This window comes from Megalobrama amblycephala, linkage group LG11 (assembly GCF_018812025.1).
Source record: "Megalobrama amblycephala isolate DHTTF-2021 linkage group LG11, ASM1881202v1, whole genome shotgun sequence".
NCBI classification, from domain to species: domain Eukaryota; kingdom Metazoa; phylum Chordata; class Actinopteri; order Cypriniformes; family Xenocyprididae; genus Megalobrama; species Megalobrama amblycephala.
The window spans coordinates 1,049,491-1,070,655 of record NC_063054.1 but is presented as its reverse complement, the minus strand read 5'-3'; the positions used below and the strand labels follow the sequence as shown (position 1 = coordinate 1,070,655).

Genomic DNA, 21,165 nt, shown 5'->3' with positions numbered 1-21,165 from the left:
GATCAAGCAGCGAGCGCGCTTCTGGCTCCTGGCTTCCACAGGATGAGGCTGATGAAATTTATGATATTTCCGAGCACTCTCAGTCCGCCTGCCCCACATATGACGAGTTATTGGAGGTTATGTCCCATGCTATGGCGAGATTAGATCTGCCATGGAAATGTGAGCTCTCTCGTAGCCTCCTCGCTGAACATTTCCTGTCAGGACATAATCGTCCAGCTCGTACGAGCCTTCCCTTTCTCCCAGACCTTCACACTGAGGTGGAGAGATCTTGAGGAAAGCCATATTCAGCTCGCATCCATTGGGTAGGGTATGCATCGATGCCTCCGATTGAAGAGATGCTGGCTAGCTATCTCTCAGTGGGTGAGGCATTCATATTGAAGGCTCCGTCTCTGCCTACTAAACCGTTGCACGTCACCTTGTGCCTTAATGGCAGAGCATATGCATTAGCAGGTCAGGCCACACTATGGCTGTGGTTCAGGGCCAGGTTCTCCCCCCTGAGGCGGTAGAGGAGCTGCGCCACACCACAGATCTGGCTCTCCATGCCACTAAACAAACTGACGTGGTCAATCTATGGCAGCCATAGTGGCTATAGAGAGACATATTTGGGTTAACCTGGCCAACATCGGGGGAAGAGAAAAACTTTCTTCTCGAGGCCCGATTTTGACATCTGAGCTTTTCGGTACATCCACTGAGGCGGTGGATGGGATGTTTAGAGAGGCGAAGGCGTGCTCTGCTGCTTTTAAGACCTTTATACATTCCGGTGCAGGTCTCTGCATCAGCTCGCGAGGGGGTCTGGCCTGTCCCAGTCCCAGTGGAGGAGGTGTGAATCCAGGGGAGAAGAAAAGACCTGAGGGAAGTGATCCAAGGTAAACACAATCAGTGTTTTAGGGTCCCAGAGGCAAATTAACCCCCAACCCCCCCCCCCCCCCCCCCCCCCCCGCGAGCCAGTATTTTAACAGAGCTTATCTTTTTTAATCCTTCTCAGTATAACCTTAGAGTGAGCAAAATACAGATACTTGATGATGTGTGAAAACATTTACACAAAACATCAGTGTTGAATTGTGATATACAGTAATGTCATTAATTTAGGATGCTTGTTTTTGACAGGCGGTGATACATTATCTCAGACTGGACCAGGAGAACATGAAGTGGTGAGTCCAGTTACTGTATTGATTTTTATTCATAATGATATTAATCTCTAATGCCTTCAATCCTGATGATCTTCAGAGCTGTAAATAATTTCTCTGTCTCTCCTCAGGTTTCTCACACTGGTTGTGATTATGAGGAGATTAAAGACACTCACCAACAATTACCCACAAACCCCATTGATTCTTCTGTCTTTTTATACGCCACTGCCCAATTACCCACAAACCCCTGTGATTCTTCTGACTATTTATATTTGTGGGAAGCATAGGAAATATCCTTATAATTTCTGACCCCCCGCCCCCCAAAAGAAACTATAGATGTTTTGTTTTGTTAAATTGTTATTTTATTTAATTTAATGTTCTTTTATTAACAATTGTTATTTACTTTCATTTTGGAGATGGTTAAAAATGCATAGCATTATCAGGCGCCGGCTGGGCAGCAAGAGGAGGAGTTGCCGGGGTCCTAGGGAAAGTAGAAAAAAAGAGAATGATGATGCATAATGATGTGCACTCTGTTAAGTTTTGTGTATTTCTGCTTAAATAAATACCACTTGATTTCCATTTCATCACGATTGTCTACAGCTTTGTATATCAAGTGTGCAACATATGCCACTGCTCAGTTACCCACAAACCCCTCTGTTTCTTCTAACTGCATTTACGCTACAGTTCAGGAAGCCACTGGTGACTCTCAGTGCTTCATCACATCTGCTGAGGATCTGAATTATGCAGTGGTGAATTTCCACAAGGAATCAGACTGTCCTGACAGTGTCAGTATCAGGAATAATCAGGATTACATTGAATATGCTGCTGTCAGTCATCTCACTGCTTGACGAGCCACAGCAGAGAATATAATTGAATGTTTTTATCACCCTTTCTCTGGCATAAAGTTTGAGTGGCTTTTTTGTTAGTCTTCTTCAGTGATGCTCCTTTGCCTTATATTTTAGGGCATGTGGAAATTAGAAAGGAACTGGCTTTTGTGCCAGGAAAAAAAAAACAAAATTAGCTTGACAAAGTTTCTTCATGAAGATGTGGATTTTGTGAAACATGATTTCTCAATATCTGTTAATCATGTAGGAAGATATGTGATTGACAAGGTGATGTGGATTGTGAAACTCTACACTGTGGATGTTGGAGATGATTTTACATCACAGGAACCATGCCTGATTTCACTGGTCAATGTTTTACAATTACATTTGGAGAGATTTGAATGACTGTGGCGACGAGTTGTTGTACATCACAGAGTGGGACGGCATGACTCCTGACATGAGATTTCATGTGGTCGGGGACCATAGTAAAAAGTTAAGAGAAGAAAATAAAAAAATCACTCTTTTATTTGTTAAACAAAATCCAGAATCCACCAAAAACACACTTCTTCATTAAAGAGAAAACAACAAATGATATGTATGACATACAAGTGGAGTGAGTGTATAAGCAGCAAAAAATAATTCTTGAAAAAATCTTTGGGCACAGTAATTTTATAAAACCTAAAAAATGTAGATACAAAATTACAAATTAATTTTTGCATTATTATAAAATACATTCATGAACAACAATTTATATCATTAGATTTATATATGAATGTGAAAAATGTCACATCCACACGTCTCATGAACTGTCAGTTTGTTTTTTCTTCTGTCACGTGCTTCTTTGTTTGAGTTTCCCGCCACAATCTGTTTCCATGGACACCAATCATTATCATCACAGCTGTTAGTCATTTGAGTTCATTAGTATGTGTATCAGTTCGGTTCTGTCAGTGTGTCTTTGTCGGGTCTTGTTTCATAAGTAATATGTTGGTTTATGTTCTGATCTTGATTCTGTATTTCTCCCTGTGGATTATCTAGTAAAGACTTGTTTTACTCTTATCTCCTTCATTGTATGTTTGATAAACCACCATTACGTAACAGAAGACCCGACTTAAACAGTAGCGGTGTGTTTGTGTCATCTGCATTTTTTTTGTTTCTCCTGTGTTTTTTGTGAGCATGGTTTTTTTTTTCTCTTTCCTCCTGCACCATGGACTCCTTTTTAGCAGTGCAGCTGCCTTTACCTTGAGCAGAAAGACCACTCCCTCGAGGCACATTTAGAGGACTTTATCATAAGCATGCACTAGTACCATCTACAATTTGCAAATCCTAGTGTATATCTATCCAACAGTTTATTGATTATTTGTTTCTTCAGTTTTAAATCCCAGTTATTGCCAATTCAGTCCTTGTGTGATCTAACAGACACCTGGTAGCGACACAACATCGTTTAGTAAAATCAAACTCCAGCAAAGGGGGAAAAGAATTTGTGCAACCCCATTAATGCTATAACATGTTATCATAGGCTTATTTATCAAAATAAATAGGAAAGTGGAGACTATACCTCAAGAGGCCTACATGATCACTTTCCCAACATTTTTGTCATTATTCTTAAAAGTAATGTAAAATATGTTAGCAATAATAGCTGTAGGTTTATTGGCCTCGATGAGTCTGAGACTCCTGGCCGGAGATTGTGTCCCAGACGGCATTAAATAATTTGTGGCTTAAACAGCTGGAAAATTGACTGTACTGCAGTTCTGTGGATGTTTTGTCCAGGCAGGGTTATTATAGAAACCGTGACGGCAGAAAATTCTTTTTGTTTTAATTATTTTATAAGCAATGTTTTGTTTTTATTGTGTGTACAAAAATAATAGTTCACCCTTCACAGATTCGAATGGTGTCACTCTTATGAACATAAATGTCTGAGTATTTTAAGTTGTTTCCCCTTTTATAATAAAATTACAACGCTATCTCATTACCATTTCGTATGTATTTTACGAGATGACTAAATCGTATGATATGTAAAATCAAATTAGTTTGAATTAGTATGAATTAACCACCTCATAAAATACGTAGGAATTGGTGAGATCAGGTTGGAAAATTCAAGTGATCGCGCCGGCGCCTCACACGCACACAACACCTATCAGTTCTTGTAACTTGACATCGCAGCCTGTTTATTGTCAAAATAAAATGCAGTCCACCAAATATATAAAAATTTAGACAGCTCATTTTAAATAGTCTGTGTACAATCTGTGCCGTTCACTGTGCCAAGCATATTTTGTAGTTTGATGTTGTCAGTAGGCCTATCGGAACACAAAGTAGCTAGGCCTACAAAAGCGTTTAAAAGCATCCAAATACATTGTGAATATGGAAACATTTGGATTCATGTAGAATGAGAGAGGTAGGCTGATGTTTTATTTGAATATTTAAATGTTAATTAAGCATATCTGTTCAGTGTTAAAGTGTATGTTGTTGTGAGGACTTTTATTAAGACGGGTGGTGTAGAAAGAGGGGAGTGGAAGGAAAGGAGAGAGGGAGAAAAAAGTTAATAAAGAAAGAAAAAGAGGCTAAAAGAAGAACTCATCAGTGTCCGAGGGTTTTATTTCTATATTCCTAAAGTTATCTTAGGATATATAAGCCCTGAGAACACCCACAATATTACATTATTTCTGAATGTAATAAAATGAGACTGCTATAGATTTGCATGTTTTGTTTTGTTCTATCAAAATCTCACAATATGTCTAGTGTGTTTTTAATCATGCAGCAAACAATATTAATCTTTTACTGTCGGTTAACGGTTATATATTAGGTCTAGTATTCTTATGCTTGGCTTGACTTGATTGCATGTAAATGGTTGTATATGAGTTGCGTCAATTTAAAAAGAAAAAAAGGGTCGTGCTTAAAAAACTAAATGTAAACCACTATACCTACAGCAATATATGCTGATGATAGCACTGTGATTTCAAAAAAATGAAAATGATGTTCAGTTTTTAACAGATATTTTAGAGAGTTATGGGAAAACTTCAACTGCTAAAGTAAATTAGGACAAAAGTGATGCCCTGTGGTGTGGTTTAGATTCTAGAAAGTCCATGACAAAGAGTAGATTTGTCTGGAGTGATACCTTTCTATCGCTCAATGTTGAAAGCCTGGAGCATTTTAAGTAAATCAAGATATCTCGAGGATGTGTGACGCCTTTAGATGAGAGAAGAACACCTGTTGTACAATCTTGTTGTAGACTTGGAAACTTTGAAGTCAGCGTCAATGAGGATTACTTTTAGGAATGCTGGAATTAGAAAGATTGGACATTTAACAATCAAATGAATGAATGTCTGCTGAGACACTGGCTGACAAGCTGAGTGTGAGATCAATTCAGAGCAAAATGGCAATCTGGCTATCACACAAAGGTAAACTAAATGCAGTCAACTGATGTAATGTCAATATGCTTATTATCAACTGGTTACTGCATCCTCTCTCTCTCTCTCTCTGAGGAAGTGGGCGTCACAATCATCACTTCATGTTAAACATGTAACTAGGAAAGAAACACTCAAAACTCATCTGAACACACATCGAGAGCTTCAGAAGAACTGAATCTACTGACAACAGAGAAGATCATTTATTAAGGGAGAAGAATGGAGATCATCTTGACTTTCACTCTGCTGATGATTCCTGGTGAGAATCTGAACTCAAGTCCTGATCAACAATCACATCAGAAGAAGCAGAACAGAGATTAAATAATGAACAAAAGTCTTTATCTAGAACTAACATGGTGAAATTACCTTTAAAGACACTTTAAAATGAATCTCACTTCAGTATATATTAGTCCTGGTTTGTTGTAGGTGTCGTGATCTCCATGAGAGTGACGGGATATTCAGGAGGAGGAGTCACGATCACATGTGGATATGATGAAGGATTTAAAGCAAAAGCAAAGTATTTTTGTAAAGGACAGTGGTTAACATGCACAGATCAAATCAAGACTAAAGAGAAATATAAATGGGTTCAGAAGGATAGATTTTCTCTGTATGACGACACAACATCAAGAGTCTTCACTGTGACCATCAGAGATCTGAGTGAACAGGATTCTGGGATCTACTACTGTGGAACTGAAAGAGATGGACCAGATCCCGGCACTGAAGTGGATCTGAAGGTTATAACAGGTGAGTAACTGAGACCCTCAAACCAGTGAAGATCTCCAGAACATCACGATACTCAACACTGACTGTTATTACTGCCGTTCACACGTCTAACTCATATCAGACACCATCAATAACCTTTTGATCTCCTGATGGAAGATTTACACTCATATCAAATGTTGCAGCAAAGTGACAGATAAATGTGTTTATATTGAGAGCAAAATGACAAATGATCTGAGTTTGTGTTTAACAGGACAACAAATCAGGAGCGTAAGAGGATATTCAGGAGGAAACATCATTATAAACTTCAAATATGAGGAGAAACACAAGAACCATGAGAAATATGTCTGTAAATCTGCAGCAGATCAATGTTTTACTGTAATAAACACTAACAGAGCAGCAGAATGGAAACATGACAGACGATTCTCCGTTCATGATGACAGATCTGCAGGTCTCTTACGTCTGTTTATCAGAGAGCTGAATGAGAACGACTCTGGAGAATATAAGATTACAGTCAAAGTTTCAGAAGAATACAGTTTCTTCTCTGAGTTTAATCTGGACATCAGTGACGGTGAGACACTTTCATAAATTTATGCATTATTTGACAGAATTCATGAATTTATCTGGTAATTCTAACATTGCTGCTCTTTATTTGGATCTGAAACAGATGATTGTTGTGTGAAGAGCATCAGTCTATCAGCTGCTGCAGGAGGATCTGTGAACATCAGCTGCAAATACCCACAATCCCACAGTAGAGATGTGAAGTTTCTCTGCTGGAGATCTGGAGATGATCTCTGTGCTGAAGAGATGTCTGTGAATCAGAGCAGAAGATGGAGTCCTGAGGGAAAGATCCAGCTGTATGATGACAGAGAAGAGCAGCTCCTGACGGGAAGCATCAGTCATGTGACTGAACAACATTCAGAATACTGGTGTGGAGTTCAGTCTGATCAAGGACACAAGAGCTTCATCACACGAGTCCTGATCAGAGTTACAGGTACGGATGATTTTCTCAAGCTCATTGAAAACCACGACTAACATCTATTCAGCAGATCACTGGATCTTATTCATCGTGTTGCTTAAAATCACTGAGGTTTGAAGCTGATTCTATTCAAGCAGGATTAACCACTGGATTATTTTTTTAATTTATAGCATTTTTAATTTAGTTTAGGCTCTTTTTTAAAAAGCAAAACCACAAACTGCAGTTCAAAAGAGGAAGTATAAAATAAACTGCAGTTTGTATGATTGCAGGCTATGGAGGTAAAAGTGCATCTTTGTGTAGAAAAATGATGCTGCATCAGGAAATAGAATTCTGGGTAGTATATGTGTGAATGACATCAGTAACACGTATCTTCAACAAGTTCTGTGTATGAAAACAAGCAAGAAGTTTTTGGCCCACACATTTTATAAAATTTTGCTAGACTTCTTCAGTCTGTACCGGATTCAGTGTGCGGCCAGAAACGGTCTTGCTTGTTTTCAAGTATTAGCTTGGCTTTACAAAGCTGAAGTAAACTGATTCTTTGTCTATTTAGAGCGCAACAGTTTTTTTTTTCTAGTTTTAAGTTCTGGGTGAGAAAAAGTAAAATTTAAAAATAATTTTTTTCATTTTTTCATTTTTAATTTTTCCTAAAAATTTCTAAAACAGAATTCTCAGAGACATCATCATCATCATCATCATCTGCTGCTTCTTTCTCATCAGTCCAATCTTCAGCGTTCACAGGCGTTTCCAGAACTTCTACATCACTGGCGTCTCTGAACACATCATCAGTGTCACAGACACGTCAGGCTCCACCGCTCACCAATCACAGCGCACCCTATCACCAGAATACTGATTACCGGCACCTGCACCTCATCAAGCACCTCATCACAGCCAGCATAAAGAGCACTCACACACACCACTCGATGTCCGGTCTCGTTTGCATTAACTTACCTGTATGCTTACCTTAAGGACTCCCCGCGATCCACTTACCTGTCTCCAAGAATCTCCTCGTGTGTTCTCTTCTCTCTGTGTGAGTGCTCTGTGTCTCCAGTGTCTCCAGCGTCTCCAGCATCTCCAGTTCCAAGGTCATCGGTATCTGAAACCACAAAAGAACTCTGTCATCACTCTCCATCTCAAGAACCTGCACAACTTCACCGCTCACTCACCTGCACTTCAGCCATAGCTCATACTGGTACTCAATAAAGCTCCATTACCTGTGAAAGTCGGTCTCTGTCCCTTCTGTACTGTAACAGAAGACCGGACCATAACAGCGCGAGGCCAGTATGAGCACCCCAGATCCCTTTCAAGAACTCGTGGATGTTCTCCGACGAACTCTTACCGCCAGCGCACCTCCACCATCACCTGTCAGCACTTCCGCAAACACCGTCACCTCTCCCTCTCCGTCAGCGCACGCCAGTCCCATGGCCAGACCAGCACCCTACTCAGGATCGGCGGAGGACTGCAGCGGCTTCCTCCTGCAGTGTGCACTGGTCCTGGAGATGCAACTGCACCTCTACCCCAGCGACACATCCAAGGTAGCGTTCATCATCTCCCAGTTGCAAGGCAAGGCGTTACAGTGGGCAGAATCCATCTGGTCTCAAAATGGTCCCGTCATTCGATCATATGCTTCCTTCGTGTCCCACTTCCGGGAGGTGTTTGGTAAACCCTCCTTCGACTCCTCTATTGGTGAGAAACTGTGTAATCTCAAACAGGGTTCCATGACTATTAACAATTATGCCTTGCAGTTCAGAACGCTAGCCGCATCCAGTGGATGGAATGACCAAGCCCTCATAACCACCTACCGACAAGGGTTGGATCCTCGGGTGCGGTTGCATCTCGCTGCATACGAGGATTCCATTGGCCTCGAGCACTTCATCCAGCTGTCCATCCGCTTCGCCTCCCGTATGCAGTCGTGTATAGAAGAACACCAGGACCAGTCACTCTTTCACTACCTCCTCCGCCAACCTGAACCCGTCAGCCCTCCAGAACCAGCCCACGAACCCATGAACATAGAAAATTCTCGCCTCACTCCTTCCGAGCGCCAAAGACGGCTGACCCTGAACCTCTGCCTCTATTGTGATTTACCTGGGCACATCATCTCTGCGTGCCCAACTCGTCCACCACGACCGATGGTGAGTGCTATTATCCCTTCACTCAATAAGATGAAACCACTCACCACTGTTGTCAACCTTACTGCTGCTGGTGTTTCCCTTCCAGTGGTGGCGCTCCTCGATTCAGGGTCAGCCAGCAACTTCATCTCCGGCGCCCTCTGCCGGCAGCTCAAACTCAAGACCACGCCCTCTCCGTCTGTCTATCAGATCCACTCAATCACGGGAAAGCCTCTGAGCCGAAGATGTGTGCGCCGATGTGTGGGTCCCATCCAGTTACGTGTCGGTATACTCCATCTCGAAGACATCCATCTGCTGGTTCTGGAGGAATCCACCTCTGACGTGGTTCTAGGGTGTCCCTGGTTGGAGCAGCACAACCCTACCATCTCTTGGAAAACCGGCAAGATCCTGAAGTGGGGCGAAACCTGTTTCTCTAACTGTTTCTCTGACCTTCCAGTTCCTCGAGTACCATCCTCTCATGATCTATCCATCTGTGCCACCTCCATAGAGAGTCCAGTTGAGAAACGTTCCACCGAGATCCCAGAATGCTACACCCCCTTCGGTGACGTCTTCTGCCCGCAAAGAGCCTCCAAGCTGCCTCCACACCGGCCATGGGACTGTGCCATCGATCTGCTTCCGGGTGAGCCAGTGTCAAGGGGTAAGATCTATCCCCTTTCCATCCCGGAGGAGAAGGCCATGGAGGAATACATCAAAGAGGCCCTTGCTCAAGGATACATCCGCCCGTCTACTTCCCCTGCTGCTTCGAGCTTCTTCTTTGTGGCAAAAAAGGACGGAGGCTTGAGGCCCTGCATAGACTACCACTCCCTGAACAAAATCACTGTCAAGTTCCGTTATCCCCTTCTTCTCTTCCCAGCGGCCCTGGAACATCTCCGTGGTGCCACTGTGTTCACGAAGTTGGACCTCCGCAGCGCGTACAACCTCATCCGGATACGCGAGGGGGACGAGTGGAAGACCGCCTTCATCACGCCCACCGGCCACTATGAATACCTTGTTATGCTGTATGGCCTGGTCAACGCCCCCTCCGTATTCCAGGATTTCATACATGAGGTGCTCCGGGAGTTCCTCCACAAGTTCGTGCTGGTATACATTGACGACATCTTAATATACTCCCGGAGCCTGGCCGAACATCGCCACCACGTTGCGGAGGTCCTCCAACGACTTCGCCAGTTCCATCTCTTCCTTAAGGCAGAAAAGTGCTCATTCCACCAGTCTTCAGTTCATTTCCTCGGGTACATCATAGATCACAGTGGTATCCGGATGGACGAGGGGAAGGTGGACGCCATCAAGACCTGGCCAGTTCCAACATCCATAAAAGAACTCCAACGTTTCCTAGGTTTTGCTCATTTCTATCGACGATTTATCAAGAATTACAGTTCCATAACCCATCCACTCACCAGCCTGCTCCGAAACCAGCCCAAGTCTCTGTCCTGGACACCAGCTGCCACCAACGCCTTCGAAAGCCTCAAAGAAGCCTTCACCACCGCTCCCCTCCTCGTCCACCCTAACCCGGACCTCCCTTTCGTCGTGGAGGTGGACGCCTCCACCACAGAAATGGGAGCCATCTTGTCTCAGCAGCAGGGGACACCAAGTAGACTCCATCCATGCGCCTTCTTCTCCCGCAAGCTAAACCCGGCGAAGGTCAACTACAACATAGGAAACAGAGAACTCCTAGTCGTGAAGTTGGCTCTAGAAGAGTGGAGGCATTGGTTGGAGGGAGCCAAACATCAGTTCCTTGTGCTAACAGACGATAAGAACCTGGAATATTTACGAGCCGCCAAGAGATTAAATCCTAGACAAGCACGCTGGGCCTTATTCTTCTCCCGATTTGACTTCACCATCTCCTATCGTCCTGGATCAAAGAATGTCAAAGCAGATGCACTCTCTCGACTTCATTCTCCTGAAGAGACCACCGCTGAACCTGAACCCATCCTCCCAAGCTCCATCATCGTGAGTCCGATCTCCTGGTCGGAAGAGACCATCCCCTCCTCCAATGCCTCCACTAACCCTCCGCGGGTTGTCCACCTGGCTTGTTATACATCACTCGAGCACGACGCACTCCACTAATTCACACAGCCCACTCGGCACTGGCCACCCGGGGGTCAATGAAACCCTCTCGTTGCTAAGGGAACGCTTCTGGTGGCCGAGTATGGCATCCGATGTCAGAAGGTACGTGCAGGGCTGCAGGGAGTGTGCCATTTCCAAGAGCCCACGCCATCTCCCATCCGGCAAGCTCCATCCTCTGCCCGTTCCTAACCGACCCTGGTCACACCTAGGAGTGGACTTTGTAACGGATCTACCCGCATTCGAGGGCTGTACCTGCATTCTAGTAATCATCGATCGATTCTCCAAGTCATGTCGTCCAGTCCCACTAAGAGGGTTACCCACTGCCATGGAGACAGCCGAACTTATGTTCAATCACGTGTTCAGGTACTTTGGAATACCAGAGGATATCGTCTCAGACAGAGGACCCCAGTTCATCTCCCGAGTGTGGAAAGCCTTCCACTCGCTCCTAGGTGTGACCGTAAGTCTATCATCCGGCTACCATTCACAGTCGAACGGGCAGACGGAAAGAAAGATCCAGGAAATTGGCCGGTTCCTCCGTACCTTCTGCCACGACCACCAGGACTCTTGGAACCAGTATTTGTATCTTGGTACGCACAGAACTCCCTGTGTCAACCTTCCACAGGACTCACTCCATTCCAGTGCGTGCTCGGTTACCAACCCCCACTGTTCCCGTGGACCGGGGAACCATCGGATGTCCAAGCTGTGGATTACTGGTTCCGAGAGAGCGAGAGGGTCTGGGACTCTCCTTCTCTTTGCATCCCGCCGCTTCTGCGACTTACTCCGTGGTGGAGGAGGCGCTCGAGCGGCGACACTGGATCTCTGGCCCTGACCTTCGTCGCTCTCACGCTCCCACCTACCAGCCTGGACAGAAGGTATGGCTATCTACAAGAGACATCCGCCTGCGTCTGCCCTGCAAGAAGCTGAGTCCTAGGTTCATTGGCCCATTCAAGATCATTAAGCAGATCAACCCGGTGACATATCAGCTACAACTCCCCTCACAGTATCGTATACATCCCACCTTTCATGTATCTCTCCTCAAGCCTCACCATCCCTCTGTTCCTCTCTCCACAGGGCCTGACATGGCAGCCGCCGAACCCCCCCTTCCACTCATCGTGGAAGACGGAACCACCTATGAGGTACGGGACATCTTGGACTTCCGGCGCCGGGGTGGCCAGTTGGAATACCTGGTGGACTGGGAGGGATATGGCCCTGAAGAGCGCTCTTGGGTCCCCAGGAACGACATCCTCGATCCCAATCTGCTTCTTACCTTCCACGCCAATCACCCTGACAGACCTGCCCCACGTGCAAGAGGTCGGCCACCTTGACGCCGGGGTCCTCAGCCCTCAGGAGCGGGCCGTGGAGGGGGGGGGGTACTGTCACAGACATGTCAGGCTCCACCGCTCACCAATCACAGTGCACCCTATCACCAGAATACTGATCACCGGCACCTGCACCTCATCAAGCACCTCATCACAGCCAGCATAAAGAGCACTCACACACACCACTCGATGTCTGGTCTTGTTTGCATTAACTTACCTGTATGCTTACCTTAAGGACTCCCCGCGATCCACTTACCTGTCTCCAAGAATCTCCTCGTGTGTTCTCTCCTCTCTGTGTGAGTGCTCCGTGTCTCCAGTGTCTCCAGTGTCTCCAGCGTCTCCAGTGTCTCTAGTTCCAAGGTCATGGGTATCTGAAACCACAAAAGAACTCTGTCATCACTCTCCATCTCAAGAACCTGCACAACTTCACCGCTCACTCACCTGCACTTCAGCCATAGCTCATACTGGTACTCAATAAAGCTCCATTACCTGTGAAAGTCGGTCTCTGTCTCTTCTGTACTGTAACAATCAGGTGATCTTGTGCTGAAATACAAACATGTGATCAATGGGTGTAACGACCCTATAGCTGAAATATATTACTAAACATACAACACAATATTAAATTCAATACATTTTAAATAGATAATATGTAAAAACATATATATATATATATATATATATATATATATATATATATATATATATATATATAGCAATAATAACCCAATCATTATTGTTTGCACATTGAGTTGAATCAGCATTTTGGTGGCTTGTTATGGAATACCAAAGCTGCACAAATAATAAATAAATAAATATATATACAAAGAAATGTATAAAAAATGTAAGTATTTATTTTGTTGTTGTTTATTTATTTATTTCTATTTTATTTATTTATTAGCAGATTTGGCATTCCATAGTGAAGAATATGCTGTTTTTACAAACTTGCTGTCATATATGGTTCAAACAGTCTATTTAGGACAAACTATCTGGTACATTCAGTTATATATACAAACACAATTGATAAGATGGAGACAAGATCATTATTTAAAGCATGAATGTACAATGTGAATCCTAGTAACCAGTTTGATTTTCCCCCATGTGTTAAAAGTTAATATATTACATAATTAGTTTGACTGAAAAGCTTGTATTGAAATATTTTGCATTCTACCAATGATAAATCTGTGCTAGATGTAAAGTTTTGTGAAGGAGGGACACTGTTTGAGCTGTTTATAATCACTACGATATAGTGGTTTTCAATTTGCATAAACAGACTGTAAAATATGTATTTCATGTATGGGAATGGCATATTTTTGATATATGGAATATGATCATTAGGCTTCTTTTTGGGATATTTTTGATTGGTCATTGGGATAGTTTTGTTACTCAGATCTGGCAACCCTGAAAATCCAGTATCATGGTCTGGTCAATCCTACTCCAAACGCCAAGCTACGCTCATGATCTGATCTGATATTCAGCTCAAAGTGATCAGATTCTCTGATTATTTCTCCTGTGTTTTCAGGCTCTTCTCTGATCGTCCCTCTGGTTCTGGTTCTTCTGGTTCTGATAATTTCTGGACTCTCATTACTGTTTCTCTGTAAGAAGCATCATTCTTAACTACTTTAGATGCAGAAACTCTTCATTTATACCCAGTTTAAAACAGTTCCCTTTCGAAAGGGAACTCCACTCTGCGTTTGCCATAACGCATTGGGGAACGTCACGTGACTTAGGTGTCGAAAGCACTATCCAACAACTCCAATTCCTATTGGCCGGCGACAGCCTATGACGTCATACGGTGCGACCCGGAAGTATAAAGGAGCGCCTGGAGAGACAGTCTCCATCTTTTCGTCTTTCGGGACTGTTTGTGTCACTGCACTGTCTGTATTTCTCCAAGTGAGTATTCCATTGAAAAGCTATGTCTGAGGACAAAGTTAAACATTTTAGGAAGTGTGCGGATCCTTGCCCGAGGTTTTTGACTCCGGAGGATCCTCACACCCTATGTGTAATCTGTCTGGGAGAAGAGCATGCACAGGCCGCGTTTGAAGATGCTGGCTGTGAGTGTTGTGAGCGGTTTCCTATGAAAACGCTCCGTTCCCGCCTGGCTCTCTTCTCGAGGGGAGAGACGTCAACACCTGTGCCCGGTGGGTCTGGTCCCGCTCGCGCTGAGGCAGAGCGGCGACTGCATTCATGGGGTTCACAGGTGGAGCTCGCCGCCAAGTTTAAGAGAGGTGTTATGGTCTTTCAACCTCAGGCGGCGGCTGGCGGGGATGAGCTCCTGGATGACGATGATGTCCTTTCCTTGACATCATCGGATCCGGGAGCGAGTGCTCTTCTGGCTGAGAGCCCCCGAGAGCAGGAGGTGGCTATGGAAGAGGAAGAACGGGCCGAGGCTGCTTCTTTTTCTTCCAAGCCTCCCTGTCCAGCATATGCTGAATTACTGGAGGTTGTGGAACGCGCCACTGGCAGGCTGCAGCCGCCGTGGGAGTGCGTGTGGAAAGAGCCCGTTCGCGGCAGGCTGGACGAATGGTTTCTTTCTGATCACAACCCCATAATTCCAGTGAGCCTTCCATTCCTTCCGGACCTGCATACTGAGGTTAAGAAGGCATGGAAGAACCCATACTGCAGGCCAGGCTGGTGCAGCTTTACACACGATGGCGGTGTTACAAGCGTACCAGGCTGACCTGCTGAAGGACCTGGATCAGGGGCAAGGTTTGTCCCCTGAAGCGGTGGCTGAGTTGCGCCAGACCACAGATCTCGCTCTCTGGGCCACCAAGCAGACGGCCGCCTCGATTGGCAGATTGATGGCAGCTATGGTGGCCACAGAGAGGCATCTGTGGTTAAACATGGCGGACATCTGGGAGAAAGAGAAGGGCTCTCTCCTCGATGCCCCGGTCTCGCCATCTGAGCTTTTCGGCGGCTCCGTTGAGGCGGTAGTCGGAAAGTTCAGGGAAGCGAGGGCGCACTCAGCAGCTTTTAAGAAATGCATACCGCTCAGGTCCGATTCTGGACCCAGACAGCCGGGAGGCACTGTGATCCAGTGTCGCCGCTCGAGCGCCTCCTCCACCACGGAGTAAGTCGCAGAAGCAGCGGGATGCAAAGAGAAGGAGAGGTGATCTAAGAGAGGTGATCATTCGCCGGCGCGATCAGTACCGCTGATTGATCCCCTCTCTTGGCGAAGGGAATTTTTATTAAAAAATCTGATTTAAACTAAAATTTTGACCTTGTTTTTATTCCTGTATCATTTCCTGAATGTGTAACAGTAAATGCAATAGGGGTTCTTTGGGCAGAACTGGAGTGTTGAGACTGACTGAGCGAGCCACAAAATGGCTGCTGTTCAGTTTTTCTCTATATGTTCAGCCGTTCGGCTATCTTCAGTATAGTTTGAGCTGGCACTCATCACTTCAGTTTATTTGTCTACGGCGGCCCTAACAGGCAGCCCAACATTTTAGCTTGATCTTTGCTATTTTTCTCTTCTGAAAATAGGAGGTAGAGATCAGGCTTGTTATAGCGCCTGTTGTTATGATAGGCCTGTAATCTGCTGGCCAGGCTAGGACTAAGTTTGCGTATGGTGTATGTGAAGTTAAAACCCCATATGTATTTTAGTTTTGGCCTCCTCCTGAGGGAGTGGCCGGTATCTGTTTGCCCAAATTGTCCCATTGCTTATGTAGGTGCAATGATGAGTTTAACAGCTAGGTTGTAGATTGTTTTGTTAGAGATCTGATGCTGTTTTCTCAGGTGGTAGGCCCTTATCTTCAAGCAGATAGATTTGGCAATTTATGTTTGCTAGGCCCCACTTTCTAGAACTTTCATGCTGTGAGAAAAATGTTCTCTTCCGAGCTACTTGATTTCTTTCAAGTTTGAGTTGACGATGCAGTTTAGCTCCGTCCTCTAGGCTTGGAACAGATTTGAGAATCTGTGGTAAGGAATATATTTTTCTCCTTTTAATAAAGCATGCATATCAAAGTTTCCTTTGAAGTTCTAGACGTTTGCCCTACATTTGTATGTGAGCTTAATATGCTGCCACAGGTTGGCACCCGCTTATGTATAGTAGGCCCTTTTTAAGAAAAGCACGGCCTCTATTTAAATGTTTGGTGACCCCTTTTTCCCAGTTAGGAGAGTTTTGGTGTCACTGAGTGCATCACCTGTTGGATTGCATACTCAGGGTAGCTAGATCACTTTTTGAATAAAAGTGTGTATCTGTCAGCTTCCTTTCAGTTATCTGTTTATCAGCTACAGTATATTGCATATAATGGTAATTGTAGGCTAGATTGTTCAGCCTCCTTCTAGTTAGCAATAGTTTTGTATTGGCTGTTTAATGGATATTAGTTGCTCACATACTGTTTTATTTACACTGCTTCAGGCCCTGCAACATGTTTGTTTGAGGTGGTAGGCTTATTTAGCCTCCCTTAGACCATGTTGGTTGTGTTGGTTCCCTTTAGTCACAGAACTTAGGGTACTTTGCCTGTTTGGAAAGTGTAGCCTAGCACAGGTAGTAGATAGCTTCCCATAGTTAGTGGGTTAGAGCTGGTTCCCTGTAGCTTGGTTCCCTGGAAATTCACGAGCTGAAGCCACGTGTCATTGAATCGGCAGGTCCCCTCAGGCCTCCTTTTTAGTTTACATGTTGGCACAGATTGTGTTTTTTCTGTGCGGCTCAGGATGAGATGTCAGTAGTGAAACCTTACTGAGGTTTGGTTTAACCTATTGTTGCCTCTTTGAGTCGATGATTCTAGTTGAGCTAAGAGCCACCTAGCGCTTAGGTTGGATCTTTGTGCTCCTGGAAACGGCCACGAGACTCACGCCATGTGTCCTGAAGGATGCTAAGCCTGCGGGCAGCCTTTTTTGGATACACTGGTGTTTGTTTAGGTGTATTTCTATCTGAGAACTATTTATATACACTTCGTTGGCCAGGAGCCCAAGTGGTAGATTCAACCCCCTCTTTTGCGGGTTGTTTACCAGGCTTGGGACCTAAACACTGCCACGAGCTGATGCCACGTGTCTGTTGAGGTTATAGGACTTCCAGGCCTTCCTTAATACGTGTTGGCGTACGCTGTACTCCTCTTGCTTAAAGAGTAAAAGGTGCTTTTACTAAGTACACTGCTTGTCGGATTGTGATGGCTCCCTAAGTTGATTATGATGGTTAGGCCTTGATCAGGCCCCGTCTTAAGAATCAGCCCCAGGCTGGTTTGTGCTCCCCTTTTCAGGGTTTTTAGCGCACAGCCTCCTCAATGTGTTAATTAAGCACTGGGTAGATCCTAGGTTGGGCGGATTATCTCCCCTCGATATGAGGGTTCATAGCACTCAGCTGAGTTCTGCTCTCCAGGATGCCCGTCTCTACGCGTGGGTCTGAGCTGGTTTCTGCCTTTCTGCAGTCACTCTTACCTACTATCTTCTTGAAGAATGCATTTTAGAGGCTCTGTATTCAGACAGGGTTGGCCTGAACTAAGTCTGTCCCCCGAGAAGACCAGGTTGGCCTCCCTGGTGGCAATGAGGGTGACCCCATTCCCCTCAAAAGTGACTGGCCGAGGTTCCCTTTGGTTCCTTGGCCACATTCCCTTAAAGGGACCACTTTTCTTAGAAGCCTTTGGGAAGCTCAGCTTGGGCTGTTGGCCAAAGGGACAGCCTGGTGTGACCCGAGGGGGAGTTGCTGGGCAGTTTGAGAACTGCTTTGAGGCCTTTGTCTCAGCCATATTTTTGGCAGGCACTCCCCTCCAGCATGGCGGCGTGGGTATATCGTTCCCCAATGCGTTATGGAAAACGCAGAGTGGAGTTCCCTTTCGAAAGGGAACGTCTCAGGTTACGTATGTAACCATGGTTCCCTGAGAACAGGGAACGAGACTCTGCGTTTCCTTGCCATGCTTCAGGTTGCCTGCCTTCAGAACAGTCCCTCAAGACTATAGATGGAGATGGTATATAGATGGTCTCTCCAGGCGCTCCTTTATACTTCCGGGTCGCGCCGTATGACGTCATAGGCTGTCGCCGGCCAATAGGAATTGGATTTGTTGGATAGTGCTTTCGACACCTGAGTCACGTGACGTTCCCCAATGCGTTATGGCAAACGCAGAGTCTCGTTCCCTGTTCTCAGGGAACCATGGTTACATACGTAACCTGAGACGATTTCTTGATCTGTTTTCCCACTTTCTGTCGCCACCTATAGGCTGAATTGAGACATGAGCAAAATACAGATACTTGATGATGTGTGAAAACATTTACACAAAACATCAGTGTTGAATTGTGATATACAGTAATGTCATTAATTTAGGATGCTTGTTTTTGACAGGCGGTGATTCATCATCTCAGACTGGACCAGGAGAACATGAAGTGGTGAGTCCAGTTACTGTATTGATTTTTATTCATAATGATATTAATATCTAATGCCTTCCATCCTGACGATCTTCAGAGCTGTAAATAATTTCTCTGTCTCTCCTCAGGTTTTTTACACTGGTTGTGATTATGAGGAGATTAAAGACAATCACAAACAATTACCCACAAACCCCTCTGTTTTATCTATCTGTGTTTACTCTACAGTTCAGAAAGACACTGGAGACTCTCAGTGCTTCATCACATCTGCTGAGGATCTGAATTACACTGTGGGGAATTGTTTGGTGAATATCAGGAATAATCAGGATTACAGTGAATAGAGCAGAGAATATAAATGAGCTGAATGTTTTTATCACCACTTCTCTGGCATTAAGTTTGAGTGTTTGTTTTTGTTTTTTGTTAGTCTTCAGTGATGCTCTTTTACCTTATATTTTAGGGCCTGTGGAAATTAGAGAGGAACTGGCTTTTGCGTCAAGGAATAAACAAAATGTTAGCTTGACAAAGTTTCTTCATGAAGATATGGATTTAGTGAAACATGATTTCTCAATGTCTGGTAATTGTGTAGGAAGATATGTGTTTGACAAGGTGATGTGGATTGTAAAACTCTACGCTTTGGATGTTGGAGATAATTTTACATCACAGGAACCATGCCTGATTTCACTGGTCAATGTTTTAGAAATGACATTTGGAGAGATTTCAATGACTGTGGTGACGAGTGACAATTCCTGTGTTTATATTTTTTGCTGCAACAACAAGACAAATCTCCGCGAACGTGAATGACCTATTCCTGAGTCTGAGCATCACATGTACTATGACATGAAATTTTTGTTTCAGTGGAAAGATGTTCGTATGCTTGACATCATTTTTATCTGTAGATGTTCAGATGGTGTGACATGTATGATTGCTACAGTTCTGTAAAGGTGAAATAGTTTCACCCTGAGGAGGGCGTTACCAACCCTGAAGACTGCCTCTTAAGTCCATCCACATATTACAGGCATTAAAACATCTGCAGATCAGTACATTCACTACATTCATTCACCATGTCTCAAGAATCTCCATCTACTGCTTCAGCAACAGCCCTGAGACTGATGACAACACCCCACCGCTGGAGCTCCAACTACAAACCTTAAACCTGCATGGATCTGGATTATCACAACATGACCTTCCTTACAACACAAATAAAGCCTGTGTTGTTGAGTGGTTTAAAAGTTAGCAAATGGAGGTATTTAACAGCTACAAACTCAAAACGCTACATCAATATACTTCAGGACATCACAGATGGACAATGCCAGATTCCACAGAAGTATCAAGATGAGATCGATTGATGTGAAGAAAGAAAATGAATCTGTGGAGATTCATAATCTATATGAGGCTAGTGGGGGTCACGGTGTCAACCCAAAATTAGGGCTATCACCATTATGAAATCCGGCTTATGATTATTGTCTGAAAAATAATTGCGATTATGCTGATTAGTTGTTAGTTTCAAGGCTTTGTCATGCCTTTTTTATGTGCTTCATTATTTCATTCATTAAATAATTGCAATGAATTTAATCCTTTATACATTTTCATTTTGCAGTGTAAGATTACAGTTAACACCTTTAAATATTAAATAATTCAATTCAGAATAGGTCATAAATGCATGCATATATATATATATATATATATATATATATATATATATATATATATATATATATATATATATATATATTATTGGTCATGCAAGTAATGTATCTTCATATTAAAATCAATCCATTTCAAGTTATTCTGTTGGCCAATAATGTAATTAAATCTTCCCAATTAGCAGATGATAAGGCAATTTGATATCTGATATACACATTTACATTAATATTCCACTTTCATTAATGGTGATAAGCACTGAAATTACATACAGTCATTAAGCAGTCGCAGAAGTTAAACATGATATGAATTTAGATAGTGGATGTGCTGCTTTTGATGACTTTTCCTGTGAAATGCTGTTTTAATGACAGCGAGGAGTGATAGGACAATAACTCCTCTTTAAACTAAACTGCAGATAAAATATTTTAGTGAGAACGATGATCAGTGATGCACACTTACTTCGATATTATGGTAGACACTGCTGGATTCAGTGGTTGAACAGTTCATTGTCCAGTTTGAAAAGGTTCAATGATAATATCTGACTGTAGAAGAGCAGCTGCAGGAGGTGTTGATGTCGTATGATCTTCAAATAAATATGAAAAAAACCACTGTATTTGAAGGATACAACTTGAAGAAAAGCTTGAAGATTTGCACGTTTTGTCTTTTAAAA

The 21,165-nt window shown here is 43.8% G+C and overlaps 1 protein-coding gene across 1 annotated transcript in view; it reads left to right on the top strand.

Moving 5' to 3' along the window:
- LOC125278719 overlaps positions 1-19,238 on the top strand; it is a 71,938-nt gene extending 52,700 nt beyond the window's left edge. Inside the window, exons 7-8 of the mRNA XM_048208066.1 lie at positions 18,835-18,878; positions 18,986-19,238. Of these exons, the coding sequence (XP_048064023.1) occupies positions 18,835-18,878; positions 18,986-19,195 (254 nt within the window). The 3' untranslated portion in view covers positions 19,196-19,238. The remainder of the gene's footprint in view (positions 1-18,834; positions 18,879-18,985) is intronic.
- The last annotated feature ends 1,927 nt before the right edge of the window (positions 19,239-21,165 follow it).